The 21,168-nt window shown below is 40.9% G+C and overlaps 2 protein-coding genes and 1 long non-coding RNA gene across 6 annotated transcripts; 1 reads left to right on the plus strand and 2 right to left on the minus strand.

The window, feature by feature from the left end:
• Nucleotides 1-1,036: 1,036 nt before the first annotated feature.
• On the plus strand, nt 1,037-15,870 carry LOC120799263. 2 transcript variants are annotated; one of them, XR_005708801.1, is made up of 5 exons: nt 1,037-1,088; nt 1,349-1,534; nt 14,617-14,718; nt 14,981-15,036; nt 15,809-15,870. It is a non-coding gene; the product is annotated as an uncharacterized LOC120799263 (long non-coding RNA). The 2 variants fall into 2 exon arrangements; XR_005708800.1 differs by lacking the exon at nt 15,809-15,870 and having other exon boundaries at nt 14,981-15,505.
• On the minus strand, nt 6,334-9,033 carry LOC120799261 (nicotinamide riboside kinase 2-like). Of its 3 annotated transcripts, none has more exons than XM_040144286.1 (8): nt 8,874-9,033; nt 8,678-8,768; nt 7,799-7,847; nt 7,384-7,561; nt 7,207-7,278; nt 7,008-7,114; nt 6,729-6,814; nt 6,334-6,631 (listed from the first exon to the last, which is right to left on the minus strand). In XM_040144286.1, exons 1-7 carry the CDS (start codon nt 8,897-8,899, stop codon nt 6,729-6,731), a joined length of 609 nt encoding a protein of 202 aa, XP_040000220.1. In that variant the 5' UTR covers nt 8,900-9,033; the 3' UTR covers nt 6,334-6,631. The 3 variants fall into 3 exon arrangements, with proteins under 3 accessions (XP_040000220.1, XP_040000219.1, XP_040000222.1); XM_040144285.1 differs by having other exon boundaries at nt 6,334-6,634; XM_040144288.1 differs by lacking the exons at nt 7,799-7,847; nt 8,874-9,033 and having other exon boundaries at nt 6,334-6,634; nt 8,678-8,763.
• atcayb (ATCAY kinesin light chain interacting caytaxin b) lies at nt 11,479-20,916 on the minus strand. Its single transcript, XM_040144289.1, has 13 exons — nt 20,801-20,916; nt 18,146-18,252; nt 16,740-16,798; nt 16,426-16,653; nt 15,787-15,945; nt 15,422-15,524; nt 14,960-15,091; nt 14,669-14,755; nt 14,392-14,490; nt 13,947-13,982; nt 13,633-13,680; nt 13,131-13,177; nt 11,479-11,757 (listed from the first exon to the last, which is right to left on the minus strand). Exons 2-12 carry the CDS (start codon nt 18,220-18,222, stop codon nt 13,138-13,140), a joined length of 1,068 nt encoding a protein of 355 aa, XP_040000223.1. The 5' UTR covers nt 18,223-18,252; nt 20,801-20,916; the 3' UTR covers nt 11,479-11,757; nt 13,131-13,137.
• Between the last annotated feature and the right edge of the window lie 252 nt (nt 20,917-21,168).

Raw genomic sequence — 21,168 nt, forward strand, 5'->3', positions numbered from 1 at the left:
TATGTTATTGGTTTATTATTATATAACTACTGTTGTAACTGGTTGAGCTAATGTTAACTATTTTATATACTGTTTAATCTGAATAACCCACAATGTCATAGACACAATTCAATATAAAAATTAAGTCCGAGAAACCTTTTTTTTCTCTAAAACAAGTGACAAAATCCAGCAGTGATGCACAATAACATATTCAACTTTTTTTTTTTTTTATTGTTTCGTTTCACATCACTTTAATTCTTCAGTGTGTTTGTAGTTTGATACAAGAGAAGATGAAGCAGGTTGCTGCACGAGAATGATGAAAAATGAAACTTAAAAACTTGGATGGAAAATAGGTTGGACTGTTCTTAGCGCACTGTCAGATTTTTTTCACAAAAAAAAAAAGAGAAAAAAGACTTTAAGGACTCAGTTACACACTAAAATGACAGACGGTGGGAAGTGCTTTACATAGTACAAGAGAAACAATTTTTTTTTAAAAAGAAAGGAAAGGAACATAAAAATATTAAGATGGCAATTCAAAGAACAGGCACATTTTTAAGAGGAATGAAAAAGTTAAGAACAGACACATAAATACAAGATAGGAGGGCAAGATGGTTCTAGTGCCCCAAAACTGTAGTTAAATTCAGTGTAGTACTGCTTTATCATCGAGCACAGATAGCGATTATGTGCAGCCTATTGCCCGTTTCACTGTGTGGCTCGGGGTTAAACATAAATATTAACTAAAGACTAAAGATTATTAGTATGATTGTGTTCTTTTATTTCAGGGGAGGGACCTGTTAGGCCGCTTGAAATGCGTCACTAATAGGATAAGAGATGCACACCCTGATCTACAGACGACTCAAGCAGAGCTCGGTATTTGTCACCTCTCAGATGATGGTGTGTGTTTCCCCCACCAAATAGGGCATCACGATGATGAGCCAGGGGGCTTTTTTCTATTCTTAGCTAAAGAATCCTTCCCCTGGTCCAAAGTCCGGCACCGCCCCGCCCTCTGCCCCTCTGCTCCAGACCAGATTTATAAGAGCCACAGATCCTCGGCACTGGTTTGGCACAAGACTTCCAGAGCAGGACATGTAACCCACAAAATTTAGCCAGTAAGTATTGACGTTGAATTGAGTCTTTCTTGTGTGTCTGACGTGAAAGTAAACAAATCACAATAAATGTTGCCACAAAAACTAATCTTTACTGTAAATTAACGGTGCTTGGAAATAAAATAAACAGTTTCTGGTTGTTTTCATGGTACACCTACAGCAGCAGCAGCAGCGGCAGCAGCAGCAGCAGCAGCAGCAGATCCTTCCCTGTGTGAAAGACTAATTCTTTTACGCTTTGAATATATCTTATCCCGTGAATCTAGGTGTCCAGGCTTTGCTCCTTGTGAGATTTAACGAAGATGATGGTCTTAAAATCGTTTTACCACAAGAAAGCTTCCCCTACAAGGAACATACCTGTTGTCTTCCCCCCTGAGGCCTCACACTGCCAGTCTGAGGAGTAAAATGATAGATCCAGAGGGTTTACCACAGATCATGGGGAGACAATACAGGTGAGACGCTGAAAAAATGTTTGAAAAATGAAAAATTATTGACCTCTGTTGTGGGTAAATCTCAAATTATGTGGAGAGTTAGTTCCTCCTGAAAGCAAAAAATTGTGAAATCTTAAATGAAACTAAGTGTATTTTGCCGTGTAACTCGAATTGAAATAGAAATGTCTGATGAATGATGAATTATAGGTCGTTTGACAGCTGCGGGGCAGCAGATCATCAGGTTTCGTGTGACACATGTCCTGCTTGTCTTTGATTAACCTTTTGCAAAAGTCAGCCTGGTCAGCTCTCCTCACGTTTCAGCTTTTTTTTAATGTCGCTGTGCCTATCTTTGTGTTTTCGTTGATCCACATGAGACAAATCAGTGATGTGATCCGCCGAAGCCGTCTGAGAAGGATCTTGTTGTCCCTCGACTCAAACTTTAGCGCAGGTACTGGCTAATGTCACATTCAAGAATGTGGGATTGTCTCGGCCTTACGCTTTGTGATGTGAGTGCAGTGGTGGAAAGCGGCAAAGTACATTTTCTCAGGTGCTGTTCTTAAAAACAGTTTAGAGGCACTTGTACTTCACTTGAGCCATTCCATTTTCTGACACTTCATACTTCTACTCCACCACACTTATTTGAAAGTTTGAGGTACTTTGGAGATCAGTTTATCGACACAAAATATAATCCACAAATAAATGATGATCTATTATTATACATTAAACTACCAAACAGTAAAGTCGTTAAATCAGCTTTATCAGCTGACCTGAAACTGATGCATAGATGAGTGCATGAATCAATATAATGCAATGATACAATATATATTATCCTAAAATGGGCCATTCTGCGTAATGAGTCATTTTACTCTTGGTACTGTAAGTATATCCTGATGCTAATACTTTTGTACTTTTACTTCCGTAAAAAGCACCTTTTGGAAATATTTTTCATCATTAAAGTTTGTAGAAAGATTTGCACAATAACAATAAAAGAAGAAACACAGTGTTTTATTTATCTATTTTTAACTGCACCAACAGATTGGAAAGGCTAGACTTATATCTGTACTTGGATGTGTACATGTGGCAATGTAAACCACAGGCATATTATCTATTTCTTTTTTTTTTTTTTTTTTTTACTATTTTTACAATTACAATAAATTAATACTGTATTTACTGTATTTGCTCACCAGGCCCCACAAAAATGAATCAACGTCAGTGTGATGTTTTGAGCCAGGGGTTGATTTAATTTTATTAATTTAGATTTAATAGGTTAATTTTCATTTATGCTGTGTCCCACTAAGTGTTTTATTGTAGTTTTGGTTGCTTGTTGTCTATGCTGGACTATATTTAGGAGCTTCAAAACCGGCCGCAGCCCCTCATGCCTGTTTGATATGACATTTAGCTTTGTTTTCAGTGACATAATGTCAGGGGTGTGAACCTCTACTGGTGCGGGAGAATTAGCACCAGTCTGCAGATTTTGTAACAAATGCCAATAAATCAAGACTATTTATTTTCAACACAAACAGTTTCATAGTGTGAACATTACCGCACCGTGTAAATACTATAGCCACACAAACCAATGACAAATATAAGACATAAGATGCTAGATTGGAAAAAAATTAATTCAAATACTTGTATTACTTACAAGAAGTTGGAGAGGAAAACAACATTTTTAAAACAGTAATTTGTAATAAAGAATACATGTATTTGCCCTCTGATGAGGAGGGTGGAGGTGAATTTAAAAGGAGAAAATTAATTATTTTATTTATTTATTTCTCTGTTCTGGGTTTTAGGCTGTTACACACCAATCAAGTGCCAGTTACCAAATCACTTCCTCTTGGCCTTTCCTCCCTGAAACAATGAGAAACACAAGGCCCAAACTGTCCAGTTTTTTACAGAGGGGCAACACGTCACTTTAAATCTTCCTATTTATCATTTATACACAGCGTATAAAGTGTACGACGCAGTTACAAGCAGCTATAGGTGTTTATCAATGTATTTGTTAACAACTACAACGCCTACCGCGGACACTCGTGAGTGGAGGCTAAACAGATCATGAAAGAGGATAGAGTCAATCACAGGTGTAACAATATCAAATATGTCTTCAAAGGAGAAGTTACAATTACATTATAGGGAGTTATAAACAATTTATTAAATGTTTTGTAACTGCTACGTAAGGAGTCTTGTTCTCATAAGTTTGTCTCACTGAGGCAGCCACGAATGTTCCTGTGGCATAACCACAACTGTTCACATGCCTCAGGGGTCCTCACGCACTCATACCGAGTGGGTCGGGGTTGGGGTCTGTGCGGCATCATGACGGCCGCTCATCTCCTGTGTCCCTGCCTCTCTACCCAAATATGGATACTCCTACCCCAGCTTCACTTATGGGGGCTGCCATCGTGGCGGGCTGACGTGGGAGCGCATGCCATAGGTTCTCACCTTACCCGCCCGGTGTTTGGCGTGCAGGGACTGGCCCCTGAGTCAGACCAGGCCGTGGAGCGTAAATATATTCCCCTGACACCCCAAGCACTTTGCCTAAATATAAACTGACAGACCAGCTACCCTCTGCTCCAGGCCAACTGTTGGCATGTAAAGACTCCCAGAAACGCGTCACAAGACCCGGACTCCCCCTCGAACACACCCTCTGTAGCGCCGCCAGGTCCCGGGACAGGGCATGGCCGGTCTCATCCCAGGGTACTGTACAGTGTGAGGTTTTTTTCTGTGATCAGAGGGAGAGGAAGGACACATTCAGAAAAAGTCTGTATGACAGTAAAGAGTGATCGATAGGCGGTGTGTCCTTGATTCTATGTGCTCGGACTATAAATCCTTTGACGCCTTTGTCATCACTGCCAGTCCAACACCATTCATTTGTTGGTTTATGGATCAAAGGTCATGCTGTCCTGTTAGCTGCAGGCAGGAAGCGCAACCTTCAAGGTTACCATATACAGTAATTCACTGGGTCTCTGATCTTGAAATATCAATAAAAGTGAAAACTTACGGCTCCTTGTTTCCCCTCATTCATGTGTCGATCGTGTCGGCTGAGTGCAGAGCAGTGTGGGTGACTTTTGAGAGGACTTTTGATCTTTTTAAGCTCGGTGGTGGAAAGTAACTAAGTACATTTGCTTGGCTACTGTAGTACAGTTTTGAGGTACTTGTACTTTGCTTGATTGTCTCCATTTTATGCTACTTTACACTTTTATTTCCACCACATTTAAGCGGGAAATATTGTTACTCCACTATTTTTGTCTGACAGATACAGTTACTTTTCAGATTAAACATTTACATTAAAAAACATATCATAAGCGTATGAAATGCAACATGTTGTAAAGCCAGTGGTTCTGAACCTTTCTGGCTTGTCTACATTCAAAAAAAAAGTGTCTAGCTGGGGCTCCTCGTCTCATTTTTGATATCTGCAAGTTGTTAGCGTCAGTTGTTGTTTTCTGTTAAATAGCAGTTTAACGCCCAAAGAGGTAAAATTATCCAATATTTTTAAAAAAAGGTGCAAAGACTAGAGACAATGAACACAAATTTGTGCAGCAGAATCTCCATGAATCATCTCACGACCCCTCAGATTTTTTCTTGTGACCCTTTGGAGGGGCCCGACCCCTCGGTTGGGCACCACTGGACTAAACCACCTAACTGTGTATAAAGTAGTTAAAACTAGCTCCACCTCAAGCAGCTACAACAGTAAACTGCTGCTTACACACTGTTGCATCAGTATTAACGATCTACTAATGTCGTGTATAATAATACATCAGTCACGGGGGACATTTTACTGCAGACGGAGAACTTTTACTCTTGATCCTTTGACACTTTAAATCCATTCTGCTGATAATTCTGTAGGTTTACATGGCTACCTACATAAAAGACCCTTAAACCCACAAATGCCAGTGATTCAGCAGCGGCAGAAAGAAGGGTGTGTCTAACGTTAATGGATGTGTTGTAAGCAGAGCAGGAAAAGCATATCAAGTCTTCTTCCAAAAAACTAAAGTTCAAGCCGTTGGTGTCAGCATGACTCCGACCTACTTCTGGGGGGCAGAATGTTTTCCTCTGAAGTCTACAAAGCCTCTCTTTCCACCACCTTATTTAGAACCAAACTCAGTGTTAGGCCGGGGTGCCTGTGTTGAGCGTGTCTTCTTATCAACAGTAAAAGATGTTACACATTTCAGTGATAGAACATTTGAACGTGCACCGACGCCCAAAACAGAACCGAGGATGACAGGTACATTTTGGGTCATTAGAATAGTTCTTTCACCATTTTATATGTCAAAAGCTAACACAATAGTCATTATCAAAGTCATAGATGATATGTCAAGGAGACAAAAAAGTGCTGTCGTCTGTGGGCAGGGTGTGGCATTAAAAAAAAAATGTGTCCAAGGCAGTGAGGTGGATGATTAAAAATAAAGCACCTTTAATAATTTCTTTTTCTTCAAAGTTATAGATGAGCAAACATAATTTTCATATATATGTATCCTGATGTTTAAATTGACAGTCGAGTGGCAGTTAAATTGAATCACCTCTAGTTGGGATTTTTTTTCTCTTTGTTTCATGTAAGCCGCAATATTTCATCCATTGTCTTCGAGAGGAATACATTCTCTCTGATCACAGTTTGCCAGACGCTCTAAATGTACTTCCGGATCTAATCTAATGGTTATAAGGAGGCTCATTCAAGAGCCGCATTCACACAAAAGTGTTTGTGTTGTAAAAGGAGAGGTTTGTGACTCTGAACATGGCCGTTATGGGAACAACATAGGTGAGTGTGAAGCGAGTTAAGAAAAAAAACGAAAAAAAAAAACAGGAACCATAAAGTGGATTGAGTCATTTCTTTAAGTTGCGAAACACAGAACCTTCCTCGGAGCGGGCATTTTATTTTGACATACAGTACAACAAGATCAGAGTTTAGGTCTGTCCCTGGTGTTAAACACTGGGCAATCCAGAGGTAGCTTATCTTTTAGTAAAAGTTACACAGGATTATACAAAACACAATGCTTCTGCCATCAGTTCTTAATAAGTTACATGATTAACTATTTACAAATCAGGCTAGAAGTACAGAGCTGGTGTTGCACATTTACTCAAAATTATATTTACATGTCTATACACAAGTCTGCTGTTGTCCCCGTCCTGCTGCAGAGAGAGAAAAAGGAGAGAAGTTACTCCAACCTAATAAAACTGTCATTACTGATTTGTCACAGCTAATTCATTTCAGTTTTCCACCTACCTATAACTTGTTCAGCAGGGAGTTCTGAATGCTTTCGTACACTTTGTTGTAGATCTCTTCCTTTGATGTCATCCCGTCGAGATACTCTGTCCAGAAATAACAGACAAATCAGAAGTGAATGGGAGTAATTTATAGGCAACAGTTTGCAGTTAAATCTTTGATTTTGCATTTTGTAGGGAATATTTTGCTTTTATGTTTACATTAAGGATGTGTATAGAATGATGGATTAATGGAGACATTAATATTTAGTTGTAGAGGAGAAGAACTGGCTTAACAAACCTATTCTGTCGCAGTTGTTCTCCATCTCTTTCCTGTGTTTCAAGTACATGGGCCAGACGTGGCCATCGAACAGGCCGGGGGGGTCGGGGACTGTGTATGTCCTTGTACTGTGGAAACATAATCAAGTCATATTATAGCCTGTACTACTGTGTCTAACACGGAAGTGGTACCTGCCAAAGTTGCTCCACGAGCTTGTTACCTTCTCCTCTTTTTGCACTCCTCATAAGGAATGGAAGTGTAGAAACATTTGTCATAGACGTCAATAAGAGGCCTGCAGAGGGGAGCTCAGATTAGTGAAAAGCTTTAGAGGTCAAGAGGCCTGTAGGTTAAATGTGAGAACTTGTGGAGACAAATGGGCAAGATAGAGGTGACCCACTTGTAGTTGTAGATGAGGAAGCCCTCGATAAGGAGAATATGGATCCCCTTCTCGCCCGAGTCGGATTCCTCGGCATCACCTGACAGGCTGACGCCGTGTGAGCGGGCGAACTTGACCGGGTTCTCCTGCCAGCCTTTCACGGTGTTGATCATAGCCTCCATGTCCAGGGAGTCGATCACTGATAGAGAACAAGGAGAGAAGAGAGAAGAGCGGGCTTCACTACGCGTGCAACCAGCACTCCTCCCCAAAGTGCTTTAGCGCACGTTAGTCACGGTTAGTGAATGGCTGTAGCATTCACAGAATAGATGAAAGAATATCACAAAGTTTAGGATTGATTGGTTACCAAACTAATGAAATGTGCAGGAAAGAAAAGGTACATTACTGCATGGTTTTCCTACGGGTAATCGATTCTTACCATCCCACTGTCTAAAGCCGTCCTCCCCGACTTCTATTTGATCGGGTTTCTGAAATAACAGTCACCAATAAAACATTGCTGCAACCTAGTAACCAGTCGGACCTGATCACACCTGGACAGGACAAGTCAAGGACTCGTCTCCACTAAAAGTAGCGCACGGTGACTTTTTTTGGCGCGGTCAAAATGGTTTTTCCAATGTTGCGCTCACGAAAATTCTGGTTGCAACACCACAGGACACAGCTTTCTCTGAATAATTTCTTGTAAAATATTTTAAAACTTCGCTGGAGGGTGGTAATGTTTGCTTCTGCCTCACTTTGAGGAAATGGAAGGATTTTGTAACTGTTTCAAAAATTTACTGTGAGAGAAAAAAATTGCAGTTTCTTGTGACTCGGAAATTGCGGTTTAAATTTTTTTCCAATTGTGCGGTCGACACACTTGTTGTCAGTGATGTTACTAAGTTGTCTACCATCCCTGAATGCAGCACGAAAAGATGGTTGTGGTAGGAATAAAATCTTCTGGCTTCTTTGGAGCCAAATGAGGCTACTGTTCATGCAAAGAGTTGGTTGCAGAATTTGCAAAATGATTGGACAAAGTCTCACTTCAAGTGGGGACGCTTAGCCCTTTTCATTGGCTGTCCAGGAGACCATCAGCCAGATGTATTACTAGGCTACTGCTATGACAGGACATCTGCAGGTCAGACTGACGGATTATTTTTGAGCACATAATGCCCTCAAGAGCAAATTTAATGTAGCAATTGAAATTTATCAAAAATAATACTTTCATTTACTCAAGATTAATGCTATACAATAGTTACTGTAGCTTTAAACTGAATATATAGTGCCTTAAAGCTCAAAGAATGGTTACTTGAATTTATCTTACCTTGAAAAAGTCATCCTGATGCACAACACAACAGTTAGGTAATGTCTTTAGTAGTCTGTTTGTCAAAGTGGTCTTCCCACCGTTGGTCACTCTGAAATCAAGGTGAATTTTACGTCATACCAACGAGTTACACTATGGTTTTTTTTTCTAATTTTCATTAATAGACGAGCAAGTAAATCAATTAAAAGAGACTTACCCTCCAATGCCAATGATGAACTTCATTTTCAGCTCCTGTGTGTTCTGTATTGGTCACCTCTGGAATTCAGTAAATAAAAGAAGGGAACCCAGCCAAAGCAAACAGTCTATCAAAGGCTTCTTCTAAAAACCTTTCCTCCTTCTCTGCCACAGATGTTCCCCCCTTTTACTACTTCATTGATAGACAATCTCCTTGCCGGGCATATAAAGGATTTAGCCGCAGCGTCACAGCCCCACAAACCAATCAGCCCCCTTTCTCCTGCAGCCAGTAAGCTGCAGGAGGGGAGGAGAGGAGGAGGACTTAGAAGCCTCACATTTGCATGAAAGTAGGTCCCCACTTTCCACCTGCTGTCAGGGGTTGGTGTGAACTCTGACCAACTAAATGTGTGACAAACCACACACCCAACAGAGTTCTTAGAAGTAATAGAGAAACGGTGACAAAGCTCTGAAACACAAAATTAATTCCCTGTGGAAAGAGCAACAGCCAGACAGACATGTGCCTCAGACAGCAAGTGGCTGTAGATTGGTGATGCTGATAGTTTAGAGCTTGTAAAATCTTTATGTACTCTTCATTTGAGATACATTTGATTTCAAAAACTCCAAACCTTTCTATCCTAAGGTAGATTTGGTCCTAGAAAGGGCATCGTATGGAGAGGAAGCACGGTCTGTTAACTGCACAATCATTACTCATCTGAGAAATCTGTGTCACGGCACAAAGAAAAACCTCATTATTTTGTTTTTAGAGGGAGATTTTCCATGCTTAGACAGCTCCGGGTGAGTGAAAACCAGAAGCACTATATTTAGTGGGCTGTTGTGTGTCTGTCTGCTGTGTCACACATATTTCTGATGCAACCAACTGGAGTACATGGCCAACCGCCATGTGACCACTGTCTCTCGAGCCATGGCTACAGGTCTTATAGTAGAAGTTAATTTCTTTGAAAGCCCGCTGCCTATCAGCCCTATGTGTCACACACATAGTCCGGATGTGTGTAGTCTAATCTTTTGTACAGTACAGTATACGAACAAATTCTTCCACAGCCGCTCTTTATCTCTCTAGCTGTAAGTGTTAAGGAGCCGAACCTTGAGTCCCAGCTATCGGAGCGCATGGTTTCATGTTTCGCTACCAAGGCAATCTCAATGGAAAAGCGATGCCGTTTGACACCATGTGTCGATCATATTTTTTTTCCCTCTTATATCAAAATGATTGGCAGTTTCGATGGGTTGTAGTAGACTGATGTTAGTAAACAGAACATGTTACGCATTGTTAAATAATATGAGATTACAAAACTGCCCCACATATGCTCAGACATGCTAGACTGTAGGACACCAAACCATGCGATCCAAAATGTGAAGCATGTGGTGACATACTTGTTCCTTCTTGGACCTGCAAGAAAGACAAACCTTTACTTGACCAGTATTTCGATGAATACATTTAGAATATGCCAGTAATATTCTCTACCCAACCTAGTAAAGGCTCTGCCAAAAGCTCAGCTGTTAACATGATCTAAGTTGGTTGTTTTATCTGTACACAAAAAGAAATGTAAAAACGTTAAGATGTGGTTTTAGATGGAGTTATGTAACTACTCCAGAACAACATGACACTGGGAAGTGCCTGCGTCCGACTGTCGTTCGTCCAGAAATACTTACTCCGTGTAACTACCCCTATAACCCCAAAATGTCGTTTTTTCCATTTCTGTTTGCGTACAAATGGAACCATGTGTTACTCAGTCAGCTTTAGAGCTGTTGGTATGCGTTTTTACAGGTTATTATGACTTACATAGCGTCGTAACACCTTCTGATCACAGTAACCTTGCATATAAAAATAAACGGTCACTTAAAAGAGTATTAAGTCCAAATGACCTCCGTGAAGAGCAGCAACAGGACTGTCAGATGACACAAAGAACATCAACTGACTTGGCCAGCACACTCATAAATCATAGTTACGCCCTTTAATAACTCATATGGAACTGTCAAAAACATTCTGGACCAAACTGGATTTAGAGGCAGTAAAAAAGATGAAAATAAGCTGTTATGTACATGCGCTAGGCTCGCTTTGCAAGTCATTTGTATCAGAAGTCAAGCCTGGAAAAAGAGGCAAATAATCATGCCATGACAAAGCTTGTTTTAGTTCACTCATTTATTATTATTATCTTTTTTACAAATAGTAAATGGCACATTTTCATAAATAACACTTACAGCCATTAATTTGACTCTCTCTTTAAATATATTTCATTTCATTTGTAACAACGTATGATTTCTATCTTGTAAAAGTACCTTTTAAAACTTGATGGAAAATGACTTAAAATCAGACAAAAATATGTAACAGAGACAGGGAGGATATGAACAAGCACACCACCTGCATATCAGACTCTGGAAAACTTGAAAACTGTAACACGTTCGCATCGGTAACAGTTATATCTAGGTTTAAGAACTATATCTTTGCTGATTATTTTTCAGCAGACGGCCATTAAACGAAACAATACCCATGTTGTTCATATCGAAAACCAAATATCTGTGCAAACAACTTTCTCAAAAATATATATACAAGTATTTACATGACGCTCCCAGCTCTGTTGAAAGATGTTTGAAAGTTCATCTTAATCCATAAATATTAATTTATATAGCTGAAGTCATGCTGTAGATAAAACTCAACTTGACATGCAGGGAGCAAGAGCTTTTTCATTGAGATCTATCTTGTAATGCTTTGGTGTAAACTAACTTTTAGTTATAAGCAGGCATGTTGTTGAAAATAATGTTCAGAAATGGTTCAGGAATGATTGTCTTGCAGCTAATGGATCCAGTCAGGAGATTCTATCCTGTGCAACAAGAATGTGGTGACGGCTCCCGTTGTAATGAATTCCACATTGGTTCTTCCACTTAGAACTCTGTAATGCAAATACAGAAAATTGAACTCTCTTTCTTTCTCCGTCACCTTTATCCTGACAGTTTGAAAGTTATCAATCGACGTTTGTGTTTCTTGTGAGGGAAAAGTTGGTTTATCATTCATTCACTTTTGGTGATGCTCCTATAGAAGTTGGAAGAAGTCAAGGTCTCTTCCAGGGGCCTCAGACAGATGTCAACAATATCCATTGTTATAAAATGTCTAATATATTCTTCAAATTTGGCAGTGTGTCAGTAGGTATACACTAAATCTAAACTAAATCCAACATGACACATATGAGGTCCTCCGATGGCATTTGGTTAGGAGATGGTGCCTGTCCATTCCTGGCATGTCAGCCAGTCCTCCGGTCGATAGCCACTTCGATATATGGAGGCTGGTAGGAATGGTCAGCAGCACAGGACAGCAAAGAGGGGGAGAGGTTTCTAAAATAACCCAATCCACCCCGCCCACTCTAACACACCCACCTGCTGCGGTGGGTATTTTCCCTGATTTCAGGACAGGCTGTGCAGCACAGATCAATTTGCGAGACCTCAGTTGTACGGTCCATTAAAAATAGAATCGATCAGTTGTGAGCAGTCAGGCTTAAAGAGATGAGCAGCTGTGCTTTATGTTACGTGAGGTATAGAGGGTATATGGTGTTGGAGGATCGTCTAACATTTCTTGGACTTACATGCAGTCTGAATATAAACATGACTTGGCAAAAGTGAAAATGAGCTGGACTTGATGATGAACAGTCATCACACGCAGTATATTTTGTGCGTCAGCCTTTGGTCCAGGGCTCTTGTTCCAGAGACCAGGAGGAAACACATGGTTGTTTCTTTAATTACGTTTCATGTGCAAGGACCAACATTTTTATGCAATTTACATCAGCAGATCAAAACATACCATCGACCGTAAGTGAGGCAAAACAGCCAAGCGCTCCAGTTTTCTTCTGGGACTCAACCACGAAAGGAGATGTACTTTGGGTTGGACTAAAACTACAGACTTGATTTCATTTTCCACTGTACCTGCCCTTCTTTACATCTTATTCTGAGAATATTTGAGTTTTGAGGTCTAAGTCATCCTCCTGTCCTTTCTGTTTGACTCGGTGGGATACTGTGAATTGGATCTCGGTGCCCCAGAACTGAGAACCGACTCTGTGGTCCTTAGGTCAGTGATACAACACTCCAGGCAGGCCGTCGTCCAGCATTTCACTGATTTTCTTAATTGTGTCCCTTTTGCATACATAAGCATGTGTGTGTGCACGCAGAAGAGAACATTTCCCAGTATGTCAGAGATTAGTTACAGTGTGCTGACATTACAGTCCAGCCTGGATGAAGCTGATGGAGAGGTAATTAGGTAAGTGAGAACCCCTACCTGAATGTCAGATGTCACGGCCAACCTCCGCTATCATTGACTTTGGCCTGGAAGTGAAAGATTAAAGTTAAGGCTCAAGTAAATATACATATTTTGCTTCGTCGTCTAGTCTATATTAAGCTGTGCTTTCTTTTGCCAAACTTTATCTACATGGTGGCAGAAGTTACTCACACTCAGTTTAAAGAGAAGTAATACACCGATTGACTTCTAAGTGATTTGCTATTCAGCTATTTAGTGAGGTGAGATGGATAGATTATAGATGGATTTAGGAGAGAGCTGTCTTATTTCAGTATCTTAACTAATGACATGATATAACTGAAACAGCTAAAGTTGCACAGTTCATAAGTGAAATTGAAATGGTTTCGGATCTCTAGCAGCCATCAACAGTTTTAAATCAAACAAATATGCCAGAACATTTTCCGTATTCGTCAGCTGTTGTAGAACAATGTTTCATTTAATCAAAAAATGGCACTGGACTGCATGTACTGCAAAATGACGTCACCTTTCTTTAGGCAGTGTTGAGTTGGTCTGCCGCTGGTCTTGCTCAAGTCTGCAAGTAAGACAGGCAAATGTCTGTGAAGCTTCTCAGTCATCCAGGTCATGGTATACGGAAGTGCTATGCGAAGGCAGCCGAAAGGCTTCTTCAGAACTGAAGAGGCCTCTCGGGTGAAAGGCGAATCATCTTCAAGACCTTCAAGCAAGTCCAGTTGCCCGCGCATCGCACTTACAGAATTGATAATGCCACTTACATGCAGGAGAAAGAGCATGCATTAAAACTCTTTGTACCATAAAATCACGTGACAATCTATAGCTCACCTTTCCCTTTGATCTCTTATCTTCTCGTCATCATACCTTTAAAATAGGAGAATAGAAATCTCTGACTGATGTGTCGTTACATCAACACACTTCTCAACAGTGGTAGAAAGAGGCTACTTTTCTGTACACCAGTGCAATCATATGTACTGTAGACGATGAGCCAAAGATAACTTCTGCTGTTATAGTGTGGCCCTGTTTACTGTGTTTAAGTATTCACTGCAGTGCTTCCCAAAAAGTACATTAAAATAAACAATGGTAACTATACATTTAAATAAATGCAAACAATTACTCATTAAACTAAATGCTAACAAATTATCCTTAAACACTGTTTACTGTACTGAGAATTCTCTCAGTGTGTTTATACTGTGAGCATGCAATTCATAACAAGCCGTGAGAGACATGAGTACTATCTCAACAGTGACCCTTGGTGGCTCGGGGTACTTACTGCAACACACACTCGGGGATCTGCACGTGCTCCATGGGGATGATCTGGCTGAGTTCCCCCAGGGTCTGAACGTAGCGGATCTTATCCATGAACTTCACACTGCAGAAAACATAAACACCACGCAATTACTGCCACAAGCGATCCTGCCTGAAAGCTGCAGACACCAAATCACGTCGCTATGACATGACTTTGCAATTTATCTTCTGTCTTCTCTTTGGTGATTAGATTTTTTAAGAGAGGTGCTTTTGAGACCCACGGATCATAAAGACATTCTCACCTGATGAAAGGTCTTGAGATGGCCAGGACGGTCCGGATGAACCATGTTGGGTGAGCGATGATGAGACACTTTAGATTCTTCCTCAGTCTGCAGGGGGCATTGAGACATTCAAGTGTTTGTGATTTTTTTATTTAATATGTCTTTCCCAACAATAATTTTAACACCATGAATTCCCTTTTATCAACATTATCTTCACCTTTAGCATCACCAACATCATCAGTTTCACATTCCTGACTAACACTCTCATTTCCCTCCCAGTTGCCCGAACTGTTCTGATTGTGTCCGTCTTACTTCCTGTCAATCATCTGGTAGCATCTCTTCAGCCAGCCGATGCCGGGCATCTTCCTGCGAGGAGTTGCTCCGTTCAGGTAAACAATCATGTAATCTTCTGCCACCAGAAGCTCCAGGCTGCTCACAACGTACCTGGCAGACAGAACGACCAAGCTCAGATCTGACTCAGACTGTAAAGCAACATATATGAGGATGATATGTGCTTCACAAAGTAAAATTCTTGAGGCCAAAATGATTGTTGTTAGACTGATTCATCTTTCATTCCTAGTAATTACTGTTCAGGATCATTTAGAACATGACTGGACATGCATATCCCATAGAAACTTGTTTTCCCAGTCATTTCCTTTGATGAGTCACACAGTGAAAAAAGGGAAAAAAAGCGGAAGAATAATCGCACGAAAAGGCTCATAATAAAGCATGCTGCTGTAAAAGAGTCCCTTAAGAGACCAGGACGGATCTCACAGGAAGAGGTTCTCCATGATGTATGTGTAGTCCTCACAGCTGCTGTCAGGAAGATAGCAGGCTGCAAACACGATGATGGCATTCAAACCCTCGCCATAATAACCTGAGAGAGGAGAGAGACACACACACTGGCATGATGTTGGCATTTCACTAATAATCAACATTGTTATGGACCAATCACGTCATCAACTGCATTACAAACTACGGAGGCTAAAATGTATTTTAAATGTGAAGCACACCAGTTTCTCTTATTTATGAATATTTTCCACATTTATTAAGTTATTTAGACTCAGATTTAATCTTTTTCACCTGCAGCCAAAAATGTAATTTTGGCTTAACCCTGAGGCACGCACTCTCTAACTAACCTCCATGTGTGACCACCCTCAGGTACGGCCTGATGACCTGCATGTCAATCCGCTGCTCCTGGTCACCAACGATGACTGTTCGCCACAGGCGACCCGATGAGTCTCTCTCCTCTTCACTTTCGCCTGGAAGACGTTTTGCGGTGGCCACCGGAGTGTCATCTGGATTCAAGATGACACAAAAAAAGGTCAGATTGTTTTATGAAGTCACATGAAATCGACATGAGGCAAATTGGGGTCAGGGAGCTGGAGCTTTCTATGACTGATTTCTATAAGACCTTAACATGATTTGCAGCTTGTGACACTTTCTACAAATACACTTCTGGTCCTCGCCAAGCAAAATATAACTAATTAAATATTGGGGAAATATTAAACATAGAAACATACTAAACTTTATGTTGTGATAATTCCACTTTCGTTGTTCTCCTCTTCAGCAATTTGTGACTGGATAGCCAAAGGGTGATATCATATGACACGTGAAGCAGGATTTAAAATAAGGATACTGCAGGTAATATGATTTACTTCTCAACAAAGTCCAACATTCAATATATTCCTTGACCTTAAAAGAAATTCAGTGCCTTCCTCTGTACTGACCATCTAATGGTTCTACATTTTTTCAGTATCATTTGACCTCCTTCTGACCTTCCCACTCCAGCTCGTTGCCATTGTTAATGAACTCCAGCGAGTCGGTCTCATCAGGGGTCTCGATGTCATCCACGTTGATGTCCAGGTCATCAGGCGTTTCCAGAAAGTCGTCAGAAAGCACCGACCCTTCGCTCTGATCCAGAGAGAGGTTCATTTCAGGGGCCACCAAGGTGCGACGTTTACGCTGGGCCACTGACTCTCCCACAATCAGAGTGGTAGGGGGATCTAAAATAGCAGGGCAGGAGAGTTTAGAGACATTGTATAGCAAAAGATTATATATATATTTAATGCTGTGTATTTATTACACTTGCTGTTTCTGTTGTCAGTGAGGCCACATGAGTGATCAACATCTCCATCTTCTGGTAGTGGCCTGCCGAGAAAAACATGAATATACAACATGCACAACAAGTAGAATGATAATGGAAACAGTATAAATTAGAAATGAACTGACATATATAGTTTTTCTTTGGCTTGTTGTTTGTTAATGGTTGTTTTGGTCTTTTTTTATAACTGCTAGTTAGATACTAAAATAAACTATAAAGTGTGACCAATCATTTCTACCATTTTGCTCTTTGTCTTTTGATTGTATGTCCTTGGAAACAAGACCAGTAATTACCAACTCCCCCTATATCAAGACAGCTGAAACCTCAGGGCTGAGGCAAGAAAGGACTAGATTTTAGTAGATAACACTCTTACAATCACACACACACACACACACACACACACACACACACACACACACACACACACACACACACACACACACACACACACACACACACAGAGAAAGACACAGACATTACCACAAGCATGCATGCACAGACAAACACACTAAAACACCACAAGAATGGGCTTGCTGATGGAGCTGCTGGGATAATTGCTGTTATTATGTTGTCAGTAGCTTTGAAGAGTTAAATTAAAGACGGCACCAACAGAAATCCAAGAGTGGATTAAACAATGGGGGAGAGAAAAGCAATTTTTAGTGTAAAAGTATTCTTAAGTGTTTCTCCATAGGATTCATGTTTAAACTGTCTGCAACTATATATATTATTATACAAAAACAAGTAGAAATGCATGATTAACATTATGGTAAAATAGAAGCAAAACAATTTTTACTTCATTTTACTCTATTTTACCTTAATGCGTGGTTCTGTGTGTGTGTGTTCCCGAAAGTAATTGGACATGAAATGTCGTCTTTTTCTCTTGCTGAATCCTGTTGTTACACTTCTTGTATCTAATTATACAGTTGTTATGTTATCATAGCTCATGAATACAAAGACGTCTTGCAGCACAGAGATGACAAACAACAGACAATACTATGTAACATACTGTATGTAAATATGTTGTGATTTGACTTGATGTCTGTGGATAATCTGTTTCCTTGGCTCGTTTTTCACAAACACATTCCCTCTGCTGTAGAAAATATTCTTGATGATAAAATAGTGTAGGTGGCTGTTGAATTTGTTCAGTGCTGCACACTGCGATGTGTTTGGCTTCTCTTTTTTTTCTCTGTGCTGCCTGCTGTTTTGTTCACGTAACACATAACGACTACATCAAGGAAAGAACACACCTGCTGCCCTTTGGCATCAAACGCACGTGACTGATTTTCCATCATTGCTGGGGCCTGTTTGTCAGTGCCTGTGCACAAACTGAACAAACTGCGTACACAAACACAAGCTCTCTCTCGCTCATTCACCAAAAGAACACAGGGGAATACCTGGGAAAGTCCTCATCCTGCCACTCGTCCTTAACCTCCATGCTGTCCATGCGTAAAGTGGCTTCTGCTGTGCCCATCTTCTGCCGGGGAGGACAGGCTTCAGTTCACTGAGGTTCACCAACAGATGAAATAATGTCATTCGGCAGGGAACCAGGCTCTAAAACACTGTTAAAACAAGCAGTACATAAGGGTGTCTTAAAGGGACACTCCACCATTACGCATTTTGTGTAGCCCTGCTGGCTTCATTAGGGGTATCTGAATTTTGGCTTGACTAAATGTGTGGCTTTTGAAAGATGTGCTTGTTTACCAGACAAGGAGGATCTACTGAAAGAAGCTATTCAGTTGTATTATGGGAAATTCAGGATTTAGTGGCTTTGGATGTGCCCCGCACTAGGAAAAAAAAATCAGGATATCTTGGCCACTTCTGCTTCATTTTTGACCATTCTCAAAGAGATTGCCGAACACCCCTTATACAGGCCAAGAAAAACCCAATTTTTATGTTTCAGGATCTGTAATCAGGTGGTCTATAAAACGGAAGCACAGCAAAGGTGTTATGAAGAATCCAACCAACAGTCTTGCCAAATCTCCACCTTCCAGCTTTTTCTGAATAGCATGACACATAACAAATGTGAAATCCAATGATAGACGTATACTGGACAATAAAGTACAAAATCCACAGTTTCTAAATCCCAAGTGCAATTTTGCCAGGGGTAATTACTGTACAGTGAAGTCATAGTAGTAACAATGTGGCAAAACTAAGTCCCACTGGGTTTCCTACCCCTACATCTCTGAGGCAGGAGACAAAAATAAAACACCACATTGCTCATACAGCCCCCTCAGGGCTATACAAGCAAATCGTACGTGCCGCCATAAAGCAGATAGCGATCTGACCCTCCATATTTTACATAACCAAATAAGAAATGGCATAAGTCTCCATCTAAAGCTTCACGTCCTTTTCTTGGTATGCCACGTAAAGCTTTACAGTGTCTCGTGCTCAAGTCGGTTGTTGCATGCCGTCGTACGAGGATCACTTATGCGTGGAGTGGACATCATGTGCGAGTCTTGTGTCAGAAATGTGCGCATGGGGGAGGGTGGGCCCTCCTGAATCACTGTCCCAGTCAGACCTCATGCCGCAGCAGACGATACCGCAGTCCATTTGTCCACTGGGATGGCACTGATGTGATGTGGCAAATACATCAAATGTGGACTAAAAAGCACAGGCCCTCAGGCTACATGCTGCTGGTACTGCTGTGTTGTGATTGGATTCTAAATGATGGAGGAGAGGGGTAAAGTGTTTACGGCGTATTATCGCATGAGAAAGGTGCAGTGTTTGCTGTGGGCTTGATGGGAAATTCCTCAAACGCCACTTTAATAAAGACCCTTGTGGCTAAGTCACACTTTGAATCGCCTCCCTCCGCTCTCACACACACAAATAATCTTTTTAAAAATCCCCCTGAGACAGGTTGATCACTTTCCCTGCAAAATTAAGAACGAGAGAGGAGTTTGACTAACTGAGAATAAAAGCAGAACATTCACACGGAAACAGCAGATCAGTTCATGTGGTTTGTCGTCTGTGCAGGCTCAGCTGCCCACACACTGAACTGCTGATTGACAGACACAAAGTAATGTTGCAGCAGCGTGTGTTTGGTAGGGATTTGTTTCCAGATGGCAGCGAACCCTTCATTTCCCAAACACTATATTGTGAGATGTTCATTGTGTTCTGCCTATCAAATCCAATACCTCAAATTCTGTCTCAGAGATTGATAGTGAGCTGTTGCAGATGTTCAACATACAGAAACTATACTTGCACGTTCTGTATACTCACTATACGTGCATTCATTTTACTAATTTCCCTGACAGGTGCTCTTCCTTTGACATATAGTAAGAAAAATTTAAGTGATGCAGTAGAGCTTCCACTTGGATAACAATTTGTGTTCCTTTTCTGTCTTATAAAATAAATAAAAATAAATTACATGGAGATACGAGACAGGCACGATGAACCACAGACGATAAAAGGCAACAGAGACATCATGATAGAGTACGGCCTTCCACAGCTGGTCGGACTACAGTCCATAGGCCAAAGGGCAGTGACTTAAAAAGCCTCTAAAGCCCCTGAAAACTTGGCAAAAACGTGTTTCTCTGTAACATTAAATATTTATGACTAAATAAGCTACAATCATATATTTAGGTATTATTTAGTAAGAGTTTGACACTCAAAAACTTAGCTCATCAGAATCTGATTCAAATGTTGCTAAACTTTGATCCAGATCCTGAGCCTGTCCAAACCAGCATTCAAACCAATGAGAAAAACACACAGAAATACAGAAAAACACAAGTATCTTACAGTCTGTGAAATAACAAAACCGTTTTAACTTTGGCAGAGAATAGCAGGATCCTACGATTCACAGTGAGAAAGTGATTGAGAAAATACATTTCCAGGGCCTTTAAGTGTGCGTAAGAGGAGTCGAGCTGTCACAACTGCCATCCTTTCCTCTACTGACAAATGATAACACACGGAACCACGTATAGTAGCAGGATGAATCACAGCATTAAATATCAAGTCATTGATAGGGAATCTGTCCCCTGTGCCTCACATCGGTGCAGGCTGCCCTGAAGAAAAACACTTTATCAAGCTGTAGAAGGCAGGGTACTCACATACTGTAATTAGGAGGATTTCCTCTTCTCTGTTTTGAAAGCTTCTCTGTTTTGCTCTCAGATGCTCCCTTTGTTGTTCTTCCTCCTGCTTTTTAGAGCTTCCTGATCAGAATGTGGGTCATCACTGTTGACATCTGCAGGTGGGACATTTGTGTGCTCAGGACCTGGGCTGCTGGACACCTCTGGCTATTTCCTGATGCTTCTAATGGAGGCTGAGAGAGAAATCGTGTCCTCCTGAAGAGAGGAGAGCGGTTAGGAGAGGCAAGGTCAACATGTAGCCAACACCACCATGCTCTCATCTTTTCAGCCTCCTCTGCCAGTCAGATCCCGTGCTGCTTTTTGGACAAAAGATAATCCTCGTCCGGCGC

This window comes from Xiphias gladius, chromosome 14 (assembly GCF_016859285.1).
Source record: "Xiphias gladius isolate SHS-SW01 ecotype Sanya breed wild chromosome 14, ASM1685928v1, whole genome shotgun sequence".
NCBI classification, from domain to species: Eukaryota; Metazoa; Chordata; class Actinopteri; order Istiophoriformes; family Xiphiidae; genus Xiphias; species Xiphias gladius.